Source organism: Lonchura striata, chromosome 5, assembly GCF_050655825.1.
Source record: "Lonchura striata isolate lonStrDom1 chromosome 5, ASM5065582v1, whole genome shotgun sequence".
NCBI lineage: Eukaryota > Metazoa > Chordata > Aves > Passeriformes > Estrildidae > Lonchura > Lonchura striata.
Window position 1 is genome coordinate 48,583,669 of NC_140707.1, and position 13,546 is coordinate 48,597,214.

General features: G+C 35.8%; 1 protein-coding gene across 7 annotated transcripts in view; it reads right to left on the reverse strand.

The window, feature by feature from the left end:
- The window catches only part of BAZ1A (bromodomain adjacent to zinc finger domain 1A), a 63,393-nt gene that overhangs the window by 30,458 nt on the left and 19,389 nt on the right, over positions 1–13,546 (reverse strand). For all 7 annotated transcript variants that reach the window (XM_085580479.1, XM_021542677.4, XM_085580475.1 and 4 more), the window contains 6 exons: positions 13,273–13,416; positions 6,742–6,843; positions 4,793–4,880; positions 3,143–3,277; positions 2,534–2,636; positions 402–568 (listed from right to left, as the gene is read on the reverse strand). In XM_085580479.1, coding sequence (XP_085436605.1) covers positions 402–568; positions 2,534–2,636; positions 3,143–3,277; positions 4,793–4,880; positions 6,742–6,843; positions 13,273–13,416 — 739 coding nt within the window. The remainder of the gene's footprint in view (positions 1–401; positions 569–2,533; positions 2,637–3,142; positions 3,278–4,792; positions 4,881–6,741; positions 6,844–13,272; positions 13,417–13,546) is intronic.

Genomic DNA, 13,546 nt, shown 5'->3' on the forward strand with positions numbered 1-13,546 from the left:
AAAATTTGTTTAGCAATTTACATCCAAGGAGAATCCACACAGAAACCCACAACCATTAGATATGCTGTCAATCTGATGCAGAACAAATTCTTCAAAGAGAAGACAACCATCAAATCAAACAGTTTTATGCATTGTTGGCAAAAAAAAACCCAAACCCACATTATTACTTCAAAAGTAAATTCAAATTCATAATGAACTTTTGGTAAACTACAGTTATATATAATGTTAACCAAAAATAGAACCCATCATCAAATCTTGTAACTGCCTGTTCTTCTAAAGTGCATCTCTAGAAACTAAAAATGATTAATGGAAAATAACTTTAAACAGAGACTAAGAAACAACAAAACTGGAAAGCCATTACACTCTTCCTAAATGAAACACATATACTTCAAAAGCATTACTTTTTCTTTTTCTATTTTGAGTCTCTCTTTCTCTTCTTTCTTCTTCATCCTTTCTTCTTCTACAATTTTCTTTAATTCTTCTTTCTTCTTTTCCTTATCTTCTTTCTCCTTTTTCCTAGCTTCTATAGCATTTGCCTTCTCTTGTTTTAATTTAGCTTTTTCAAAAGCTATAAAGGAAAATGACAAACCTAAGTTATTTTTGCTTTTGTAAAATGTTAGTTTTAACTGATAAATAGACTGGATTTTTATAATTACCATATGAAAAAGATATGGTTATGAAGACTGAACTGTTTCCACACCAACCAGAAATTCAAACACTTGGAAGTTCTTTACAGAATCAAAGTTTCAAGCCTATGTATTAGACATGTTTTACGAGGTTGTCAACAGGTAATAAAGTTAAATATATCTGGTTTTATGAGTATACAGAAGGTTATTACTTGTTTATGGGTTTCTATCAATTGACATATGAAGATGAGAACTGATTCCAACATATAATTACACCAACATATTTAGTAATGACTGCCTAATAAAAGCATGTCACAAACAGGTGTGGCACACAACCATGAAGTATCTGTGATAGTAAAAACCTTTAAATAAGTGATCTTTAAATATTTAGTTCTTACTGAATTACATTTTAAACCAATGTAGTGTTTCAGTGTGTTTTGCTCAAATTTTACTTTAGTTACACAGTTTAAGTTGAACTTTAAATGATGATAAATGCTACTGCCTAAAGAGATGCAGATTTCTTTGCAGTCATGTGTAGAACAGGATACAAATTTCCACTTTCTGTGGACAGACAGTGCCTATCGGCTCACACACATGCTAACAAATAAAAGGAGGTCTTACTGTTTTAACTGAATAAACAGGAAAGCTAGAAATCATATGTGAATTAAATGAAAAAAGATCCTTACTCTTACCAAGTGGATAGTACTAACAAGAAAAACTTGTACTATATTTTCCTATAACATTTTGAAAATGGGCTAGGTCTCTCCTACAGATAGCTACTGCACATACCAGCAATGTATGCATTTGGCTAACAAATGCAGTGAAGCTGATCCCTGGGGTCTTCAACACACTGAGAAGGTTACTTTTTCAAGGTACTTGGTGTTTTGTTACCCTTTCACATTGTGAAAATGTGTCTTAACTACGCTTTTAGAAGCTGCAGTTTACACAAGTGCAGTGTACACAAGAGAGGAAGCAGATTTAATGCTGATCAGCTGTTACCTCTCTCTTGTGCTGTCATTCCCAGCACATGAACAAAGAGATGCTTGTGCAAGAATGTGCACACTCAAGTTTAATAGAACCCATGAAATTCTAGTGTCCCCATCTTCTATAAAGGAAAGGCCAAAGCTGTGTCAGACAATTTTGCTGTTATTTAAGCAGATGTTGGACTAGGTAATTTCTTAATATCCTTGCCATCTTAAAAAATTCTGTCAAGAAGATGAAAGGCTACAACCAGAAGTTCACTAAAATACTTCCACTGATGAAAGCCTTTCCTCAGAAAAGACAATCCTTACAATTCAGAAGAATGTCTCCTCAAGAAGACATACCAATTTATCTAGTTAAACCCAAATAAAAGGCAAATGGCTCCTTACTTCATTTGAAATTAAATTTTAATTGATCAGGAACACGTCAAAATAAAGCCAAAATAATTCAATCAATCCAAACCAAAAATCTCTGAATCTTTTACACTAAAGAAATTCAGAATATTTTTCAGTTATTTTAATTTTTGAGATTGTAGTATGAGGAAAATGCATAAATGGAAACACTAACAGATTTGTGTTACACATTTGTGCTTTGATACACTTTCAGCTGGTAAAATTAATACACGACTTCACCATCCAAGCTTCTACAAAAAATAATTTAGCTCTTTATTTAATCTGAGAGATAAATCAACAGAGTTGGACCACAAGCTTCCGACATTTCCCCAATTTAGACAACTAACATGGACAAAAAAAAAATAAAACCAAGAAACAAGCATGCTAACTACTGAAAGGAGCACTTGGTGCAGCAGTACACTCTTAATACATGTTCCCTTTGAAAGGTACAACTCCAAAAATACTCTAATTATGGCCTACTCTCAAATCTGCAAAAACTAGTTTTACTGGTCATATGAGTAAACTTGAACTTACCTATGGCCTGCACATCATCTTTTTGCTTCTGGAACCTTGCCCTTTCCCTTGATACTTTACTTTTATTTCCTGGTGTGTTTTGTTTAGATTTAATATTGTCCTCCTGATAGAGAATTTTGAGGTGGAGAGGAAAAAAAAGAGCATAATAACTACAGTGAAATGACCAGCAAAAGATATTCCCAATTTTAAAGCTGTTCTCTAGAACACAATGAAGTAATATAGTGACTAAGAGTCTCAGTGTTTAAACACAGGCAAGTGACAATTTTGTCTGAGAGTCCATATTAAAGCTTTTTAGTAAATTATTTATTAATCCCAGAATGGACAAGTACTCTGTCATCATAACACACTGAGAAACTATTTTCTTGATGGGATCCCAGAAATAATAACAAAAAAAAGAAGGTAACATATCAATTATTATCCCTTTTACCAGCTTAACTATAAAGCAATTACTTTAAGACCAATTATGGAATATATCCCAATTGCCCTCAAAATAAAAAAACCCACAATGTCAACTCTGTATTTCAGATTATCTGAAAACTCAGACAAACAGAAGAACTTCATAAACTATGCTGATTGTCTTCATCTGGGATTAAAAATGTTATTACTTACAAGACTTACTGATGCCCTCTTTGGAGGTCGCCCTCGCCGTCTGCTTGCAGGACTGAAGATAAATGTGGGTGGTTCATCAGGAAAGAAACAGGAGAAGTTTTGTTCTGCTAGATTATATTTTTCAATTGATGTTGCCTTAGTAAGAAAGATGAAAATAGATATTCATGGTGAAAGTTATAAACATAAGCTAAATAATCTAAATATAAGCAAATTAATCAACCATTAATTCACAAAAGAAGACAATAAGAGTAACCATATCCACAACTGCTTAATTGAGGATAAGAAATAAAGCTCTGAAATAGTCTAAGTGAAGAATTAATCTACCAATGATAATTATGTATGCAGCACACATCCAAAACTAGAATTTGGCTTCATTTGGTAAGATGGTGTTTCTTTACAGCAAACACAGTTTGTAAGTGTCTTCCTAGCATAATAAAAATAAATTTTGTGTGTGTGTGTGTGAAGAATAAATTTTGACCGCCAAAAGCAGAAACTTATTGAAGAGTTACATAATTCTCTATTACACAGACACTTATTTCTGGAGGAAGACTTTTCCAAATTTATCAAAGTTTCTTTTTGAGTCTACCTTCTCAACCTGATGACTTCAGGAAATCTGCCCTTATCGGATAATACAGATAAGGATAACAAAGGAGACATTCCAAATATGACATGTTCACATAACTCAAATGCAAGGCAATCAGCAAGAGGACAAGAAGACACTCTACAGAAAGCCCAAATAAAGACAAGATGACAAATATACATATACAGAATGTAACAATTTTCCTGAGGCTCCAGAAAATATCACTAATAGATCACTAGTCCTTAATGTGGTACAATGAGCTGGGTCAAAATAACCACTAACAAGCCCAAGGAATGAGGTGATATTTCAATTTCTTTAGAACAGACTCTTAGAGGTAGACATTTATTTAGAAATTCATTGCCTTTGTTATTTTCCGCAACTTTTAGAGGCAAGACAGTCACTGACTCTCATCTCTCTGAGTCTTCCTGTGCAGAATGAGCAGTTACACAGCTGTATCAGAAAATAACAGACATAATACTTTCTAAAAACAAGAAGATAACAAGGGTTTCAGGGTCAAGGCTGTAATATACAGTGAAGGAGTCCAGGATCTCTTGTGGTACAGTAAGCAAGGCAAGCAAAAATGCTGCCTTGAAGGAAAAGCTGCTCAAATTCTCAGTCATCTGGTGCCCACTAAAATGTGAACTTTAGTCTGAATTGTTCTAAGTATCACCATATATCTAAGATTACAAACACATGCACAGTCAAAATCCAAGGCCTTATCAAAAACCCATTCCAGTCACCTAAACTCTCGTACAAGTCTCACTGAACATCTAGAGACTGAATTCTACCTATTATAAAACATTTTCCAGCTAAAATAATTAGAACAGAAAAATATTGGTTTACTGCGCCAACACAGAAACAATTTACTTTTATGTGACTTAAAAATACCACCTGCATAACTTGAAGAATGAAAATAATTCATGTGCTAGACTAATCAAAAGTATATTATACTTGCAAAAAGCTAAATTTGATGTAGTATTTAAAAGGAGCTCTGAGCAGCTAGTAGAGAAGAGCAAAAATATACTAAATAGCATCAATATTAGATCCATAAATTATTTCTTCTTGCTTACCTTAGCTTTAATTACTCCATCATGTGGTTCACAGTGCTGTTTCAGAAAAAGCTTAAGTCTATCACGAGAAAAGAGATGTTTCCTCCGGCTGTATTAGGAAAGAAAGGTAGTATTATCAACTAACATCTTAATTAGTATTTAAGTACAGCCAAAAGTATTTGCAGGAATACATGTGATAGACCATATGACTGATCTTCTTATTTTTTTAATTATAAATAACACCCTTACTATTGTAATTAACAACCATTCTTTGAAAGCCCAATTGAATTTAAAAACACAAGTAGTACATAAACAGTTGCTTTATGCATCTGCAATTTTTATTTTGAAGATTCTGTTATGTCCTCTTTTATAAGCATCCTTTTGATCCATGGTAGATCCTCCAAATACTTCGTAAAATTCTGAAATAAAACTCAAGTCTAATTGCTTCAGAAGAGAGGGAAGACAAACCAACAGGGACAGCAGGAAAGCAGCATTCACATCTCTCAAGCAGAGAGGCAAGCCAACAAGTGACAAGGTGAATTCATACACTTCTCAGTCAAGCTATGCAACTTCTTTCTACAGGACAGTGTGAACTCTGCTGGCTCCTGGCATTCCAGGGAACCTGCATTACTTCATGGGAAGGAAAGGGCTTCACTACACAGGAGTAGTTAATGGAAAAAGAAATCCTGACTTGTGCTGGAACTAAATGACTTGTCATCACACAAATTGAAGTTTGTTTACAGCATCCAGTTTATTTTGATGCACAGTCTACTCTAAACATGTATTTTAACTAAATTTGTTTCTTAAATAAAATATTTATCTCAAAACTTCTACACCTTTCTATTTTAAATCAATCTGATTGCCAGTGCCTGCTCCAACATTTCAAACCAGCAATGCTACCAGAGTGCTCACAACACCAACAGCTCATTATTGTTATTAGAGTTCTCACACTCTTTTCCTCCTACTCCAATTACAACAGTAGCCAAGGTACCAGAAGTCACAGTGTTGCAAAATATGGAATACATTCAAATTTTCTTAATAAAGGATGTTTTTTGATGTTTGCTCTTTGGATACTTTCAGGCCTAATCAACACAAAGGGAAATTTAACACATGAAACAGAGGGCTTGGTTGTTAGCTACTATAAGTGATATGCAGGTACTAGAAAAATAATTTGTTGGCAGAATTGTCTTGTTAAGGTTTAGGGCTGGACATGCTTCAGTGGTCTCAGACCTGGGGAGAGGTTAATAAAGCTTGGGAATAAGAATAACCACTGATGACAGTGGACACAAAGAATGCAGAGTTTAGGGGTCACAAAGACATCGAGCAGAATTCCCAAGGTAAGGAAACCCAACCAAGCAACTGTACCAAACCAACTCCACCTGGGTAAAAGGTAATTCTGCAGGGGGAAATCTGTGGCCACAGACTCAGGACCATTGACACAAGAAACTCAATGACTCAAAAGAGAAATATTGAGCATGTAGACTAATTACCAAAAGAATAATTAACCACTAGAAAATAGAGAATAAATATAGTAATTAGCAAGAGAACTTACGTAACTTGTAGCCAGTGAACACTCATTCTTTTGCTTGCTAAAACGTTCTTGATTTATGGAATACCACTGATCACCTAGGCTTGTGCATCCCTGAAATAAATAACCTCTGTCTCTCTTGAATGTGTAATTATTGGCTTGTTGCACTGGGTAGCTAATCAGATTTCTGCAGACAACAACAGAAGGTCTCATCTGTGTGCCAATGAAAGCAAAGACTTGAAAGCAAAGACTTGCAAGGAGTTGGTACCTGTGTTAATGCTAGCAAAGCTTGGAATCCTTGATACAGAAGGTCTGTATTACAGTATTTTGTTCCTGTGCTTTAATTAGTAGCTCTAACATTGTTTTAAAATGTTATATCAAAAAATATTACACAATTCACAGTTACTAAGTATAATTTTAACTTCCACATACTAATTTTTACCTTAGTTGAGATGCTTTAACAATAACAGCTTCATATAGGTGTTTTTTAATAGGTTGGACTTTGTATTTGAACAAAGAAGGATCAATTATGGCTTTCTTCTCCCTAGGAAAAAAAATTAAAAATTAAAAGTTTACATTCACGTATCATCAGCCTCATATTTTACACATTTGATATATTTATATGCCTATACAATGGATCTTGAAAATACCCAGCTTGTAACTTCCATCAGCACCAAAGAGGGCCTATTAATTTATGCCAACTTTTCTGCTACTATTTTAAAATCTGCATTAAAACCAGTTCCTGCAACGAACAGGAAGAGCAACAAGGAATGTTTTCTTAGCAAGGAAATGTAAGATAAGAAGGGAAGGAAGAAAAAGAGAGTAATGATTCAAGTAATGATACATCCCTGCACTTCAGAAGATTGTCTCCTTAATACTCTCAGTACTCATGATGGCAACAGAAAGACAGGAAAAAGGAGAAAAGGATGATGAGAAAGGAGTCCAAAAGATAGAAATAAAATTAATAAAAACAGTAGCCCTTGATCTACCAATTGCATTGCAGAACAAATAAAAACTACCTAAAATATTCCCGAACTAGTACTCTGGGGAAAAAAACCCACAAAGCAAACACTTTACCAACAGCATAAAATAGCAGAAAGCAACAGAAATCATATGGCAACATATCTACACTTCAAAATAAATGCTTATCATGTTACACACTTTATTAGCCAAGGTAGACTTCCCTTTTACAGGTATTCTTACAGAGACCTAGATGCTTTCCCCCATCATGAAAATTATTTCTTCAGTTTTAACATAACATTAACTGTTTTGGTACACCACTTCCTAGATGGATAACACCCAGGTCTCGTGTGCTACCAAAATTCACTCCTTTACAAGAAAGAGGGGTTTTGCCATGGACAATATACTTTAAGAAGTGTATTTATGAAGAATTTATTTAAAGAAGTATTTATGAACAGACTTCATGAACAGAGCTAAACTAATAAGACTTTATTTAAATAATGTTGTATTTTGGCATTAAACAACAGAACTTCTCCTGAGGTGACAATTAGTAATCAAGACCTGTACTACTTTATCAGGAAGAATTCAGTCATCATCTTATCAAGAAGGAAAGTTGAAGCAGCTATGTAGATGAACTAAGAGACTTAAAAATTATGCATTTCATCATTGTCAGTCCTTCCAGCATTTACAGAATGCTTCCAGGTGGAGTTTGATGAAATAAACCAGTAATCATTTGCTGTTCTTTAGCCTTGTGAAAAACATGCACAAGATGCTGAGAACTGTACTATGCAATGCTGCTGAAAATAAAATTTGCTACAATTCTTGTTTTTCCCCACTAGTTCTCTGAAAGAGAAATACAAGAAATGTTAACATTCCAATGTCTAAGAAATACATAAATTCATACAAATTAAATGAAAAAGTACATATTCACCATTAGTGTCATTTCAGATGAGAAGAATTTGCAAAGTTCTCAAGAAAAAAAGTTTATAATGACTAAATTATTAGCATAGTTAATAATAAATGGACAAAAAAAAAAATACTTGGAAACAGCAACACATCCACTAGACCTACAGATAAGTGCTGTGACATGCATGCAGAGTCTTGCATTATACTACATGCACATCACAGTTGAAGTCTAAAGTTGAGTCACTCAGACCAAACATAGTTTAAGAAATATAATAGAATAAAGCCCACCCAGCTATTCACATTAGCAAAACAGAGATGAACTGTAATCCAGTACATCCACTGGCAAGATTTTAACATCTCTACATAAGTTTTTTTTTAAAGGGCCTTGATATACTAGTCATATCATAACTTGGTCTTCCACGATCATCTTCAGTCTCAAGACAGGAAAACTAAAGTAATGAAGGCTGTCCTCAGGAATTTTTGTATAGTGTGAAAGACAAATTTGCAGCACCTCACCACACACCACTGCCTTTCCAGGTCTTTGGTCAGAGTACCAATATTAAACCAAAAGTTATAAGCTTATTTATACATTTTTTAATAAATTCTAAACTTCAATAATGTTTGCAATCAAATTCAGGACCCAAAGAATAATCAAATTTTCAACTCTTTATCATTAATCTTTTCTTCTTAGTTTGTGTAGATGTCTTTCTCAAATTCAGTGGATCATACATAATAACCCAAATGTCATTTCAAAACACAGTACATTTTTTCTGCTCAGTTTCTGAGTTTCCAGTGATTATCCCAAGAAGTAAATATATTCCTGATATCCTCCTTCAAATTTACAGCAAAAATTTTGCTTAGTATGAAATAGGAAAAAAAAGGTCATTCAATACACAAAGAAAGCTTTAAAAATACATAAATTATCTAGAAGCTTTAGCATTAAAACATTATCCTTGGTTATATTTTATTTTGTAAAGCATTATATAAAATACATTCGAGTTAGCAAGGTGTAGATCCATTTCACAGCAGAGATCCCTTACAAAAAATCTTCACAACACAGCTCTGACACACAACCAAATCCAGAGGAAAAAATATAGAGTATTTTGTAATTTAGTAGGTAAAAACTGCAACTGACTCACCCATATTACACTAGTTTCTACTGCGCTCCAGCGAATGTGGTTAGTACTTGTGCCAGAATCTTGCATTTTAATAACGTTATACTGAACCACTGAGAGGTAATAATCTCATCAAGCCTTCTATTACTTTGGCATGGTGACCACATGACCTGAACATAAATTTCTTCTTACACTACAGGTATGCCACATTCTGACAGCACAGTACTAAGGGAGCAGTACCAAGTAACCTCTGAGACCTTAGAACCATAGAATTGTTAATGTCGGAAAAGGCCTCTAAGACTGAGTCCAGCTACCAACCTGGCACCACCTTGCTCATCACTAAATCACATATTCAAGTGCCACATCCACACGGCCTTCTGAACACTTCCAGGAATGGCGATTTCATGACATCCCTGGGCAGCCTATTCCAATGCCTGATGTTTCAGTGGAGAAATTTTTCCTATTATCCTTCCTTAATATAAACCTTCCCTGGCACAATTTGAGGCCACTTCCTCTCATCCTGTCACTTGCTACCTGAGAGAAGAGATCAACATCCACCTCACTACACACTCGTTTCAGGTGGTTGTAGGGAGTGCTAAGGTCCCTCCTGGGCCTCCTTTTCTCCAGGCTCAACAAACCCTGCTCCTTCAATCTTATCCTCCTGAATTACCTTGCCCAGGACACCTATCTACACCATCTGGTCTGAGTCCTGCCACAGCTACCTGTATCTTACTGTATTTAACAGAAATGGAAGAATTGCACCGAAAAATACTGAGAGTTCGAGAATCTGGAATGCCATCCTGAAGTGCTAAAATGACTGCTTGTCCCACTTTTTCAGAAAAAGGCAGTGGCTTTTCTTCTTCTCTTTGACTAAACTTGGGAAAGAAAAAAAAGTCCCTTGAAGAATGCTAACTAACCCAATCATTTATGGTCTCATCATGCTCCAGTGCAAGCCTTACGCAGAGGTAACCTGTCAGTAAACTGATCCCCATAGCAAGGCTGCCTCTGCACATCTTTGAAGGTTGCCACTTACAAGGAACTCTCTACTGAGCAATAAAAACAACATTAACTTTGGAATTGCAAATATTTTCTGCAACTTAAATAAAATTTCCACAACAAAACAGAGCAACCTGAAGACTATTAAGAACAACATTCTAGGGACAAGACAACAGCACTTTACAAAAAAATTCTGACTTTTAAGTTTCCAGTGAAGATTTTAAGGTGCCTTCGATCCTTGGTCTTTCCTTATAATACAAATCATCATCATTATTCTTGGATACAAGTGATGGAAGAATGAGAGAGGAAGAAAGGAAAGATAAGAATTTAAGATGAAGAAAGATTTACTATACTGAAGATATAATACAGCTTTAATGACAAGCTATGCCCACATTTTGACATACCCAGTTCATAATATTTTCTCCAAATAGAGTTTAAAAACTCACTTGAAGATTGTAAAAGGCCTAGATGGTAAGGTTCCACTGACATTATTTCCAAAAACTGTTACCTCTTATATTCCAAAATTTGCAGAAACAATTAGCCCTTCCTCAAAATTAATCTTAAATTCAAACTAAACAAGCACCCAAATTTACTGCCGTAAACCAGCCAGGAAACCAATAATATTTTTTTCTGCTATTTCTGATGATATACTACTCATAGCCCCAGCAAAAGAAATGACATGAATAATTAACTTGCAGCTGTATGCACTGGGCAGCAAAAGCCCCTCAAACCTCCAGGCTGTTGCCAAGTGCTAAAGCCAATGCAAGAGTTCAACCTTACCTTTAAAAGTCTAGCAGTTCAAGGTATGAATACTGCCATTCCATGTGACCACTATCCTATGGTACCAGAGACTCCCAGGGCATAGCAGAAATGTTTTAAGAACTCAGAAGATTGCTACCTTTTGCAATGTAACCCAGGCCTTAGAAAGCAGCCTGTTTTTCTGAGGGAAACTAAGAGCATCCCCCCTGTACCACCCCAACTTTTACTGAAGAACAACAATAAAGGTCAACAGGAACATTTGTACAGACTATACAGCTATTTCTGCCCCACACAGACAGTAGGAGTAGGGTCACAAAAAGGCTGGGATCTCTAATGACATCTATTTTCAGTTAAGATTCTCTACCCTTACATATTCTTTAGGAAAAATATTTGCAGATGGCCCATCAATCTGTGCTGTGCTCCCCTCCCCCTCCCTCACAAACACCCTGAGCATCTGCTCTACCATTGTTTAACAGCACTGCAGCTCTGCACAAAGGCTGGGTCTCAAAACCTAGAGATTTTTGTGCAGGCTGAGGCAGAACTGTCCTGCACATATCAACTTGACATTGGTCCCAAGGTGACTAACATCCACACTCTCCACATGTAAGTCTCTCCATAAACAGCTACTCTCTGAAATATTAGGACTGCAAAACAATGTCATTCAGTTCAGTGGGATTTCATTGTTATGAGCAATGCTATAAAGAATCTCATATGCCAGCATACAAAAATTTCCAACAATGCTTTACTACAGATAGTTTTTACATATATCACAAATAATACTTTTCAAGTCTGCATATACTCAGAATATATCTAGAAAATGACTGATACTACACTCTCACATTTGTTATAAACAGACTCACTTAAAACTTACAGTAAGCATTTTAAAGACACAAGAGGTTTGCAATTTAACTTGCAGCATAAATGTTAGATATGTCACAGAACACAGCTTCAAAAGCCTGTATATTCTCACAAGAACTCCTCTTCCAAGAGAAAGAAATTATTTTCTCTCCCTTCTCTGCAATGTCAAAATAACTAATCATCTGGGGAGAACCACAGACTGACTGGGAGTGCAAGACTTAGTCTTACCACCAGTTCTGCATGCATGGAAGTGACAGCACTATAATGGATCAATCGTACAGTCAGCTCCGTGCCCGCTTGCCTGATTCCAAGAATCACCTCTTTTCAAATGCCACATGCCTTTTGGAATACTGAAAATGCATTTATTTTTTTCAAATACATAGGACATCTTTACAAATAACTTAGACACTGCCTTCAAGAGACAGCAAAGAAATTTAAAAATTATTTATCCCATGTTATTTTCTTAACCAAGTGAGGGGCTCCACCCTAGTTATTCTAGGCATGTCAGGACATGACTTCATCATAAAGCAATCAGTTAGATTAACTTCTGCATCCATGTGACATCTTCAAGTCAGTAACAGCTCATGCAATGCCTGTATGTTGCTAGATCCTAGATTAGGGCCCACTTCAAACACTCCTCTTTCATCATCATGCCTATGAAGCACAGAAGTCTTTCTTCTCATTATACTGCTAGGATAGGCTAAATTACCACTCCGTAAAGGGACATTCCAACACAATAAACAGCACAGTTACAGCCAAGAAGCTCTCCTAGTCAATGTTATTAGGCTACTCCAGCCCATAGAAAGTTCCTCAAGACAAGACACACGGTTTCACTGCACCTAACATCCTAACCAAATCCATCAAATACAATGATATATTTATATGGGCGCATGCACAATGAAGAAAGCTTGGTATGTTTTTGGTTTTTTGGACACAAACACAAGAAGTCTCTGGGAAGACTCTTCAGAGAGTTCCAGTAAAAGCATGCCCTCCTGTCATCTCAACTCTGAGCCCCATGATGGAAGTGAAGTGACAGCAACTGCAGAAATGCAGAACATGCTGCACTTTCTGCTACAGCAGCACTGATTTCCCAGCATAGAGAACTACCAAGAGGTAGTTCTTCCACTATCGCTCAGCAAAAACACTGTCATTGCAAACAGATAACCAATGATTATCCTGTAGGTATTCCACTTCTCATAATGCAGTTTTCTGGTGCATTAGCATAACCAGCACCTCTGAAGGTTCAGCTTGTCACCTTCAGCTGTCTGAACATTCACCATCCATACAGATCAAGTAATTTGTTTCAGTCAGAATCTGACACATCTGGCTTTAATCTCATTTCCACCCAGTGAAAACGACACAGTAAAAGCATCGTGTACCCATTTTGTGCAGAGCTATTGTGCGTTTCTGAGTCGTCACTGTCGCTGATGACAATGGTGTCCCCATCAGCACTGCTGGTGTGGCCATTTGCCATTCCATTGTGATGGGCTGGAGCTATGACTTCCAAAACCTTACACTGCAACCTGCAATAAAACAGACATTTTATTAATGTCAAAAGTCTTCCACTAGTACAAGAAGCCTAAAATTGTAGCGGATGTTATTTTAAGAATACATACATAATTGAACATTGTAGTGTCTACATAAGTAACTAAG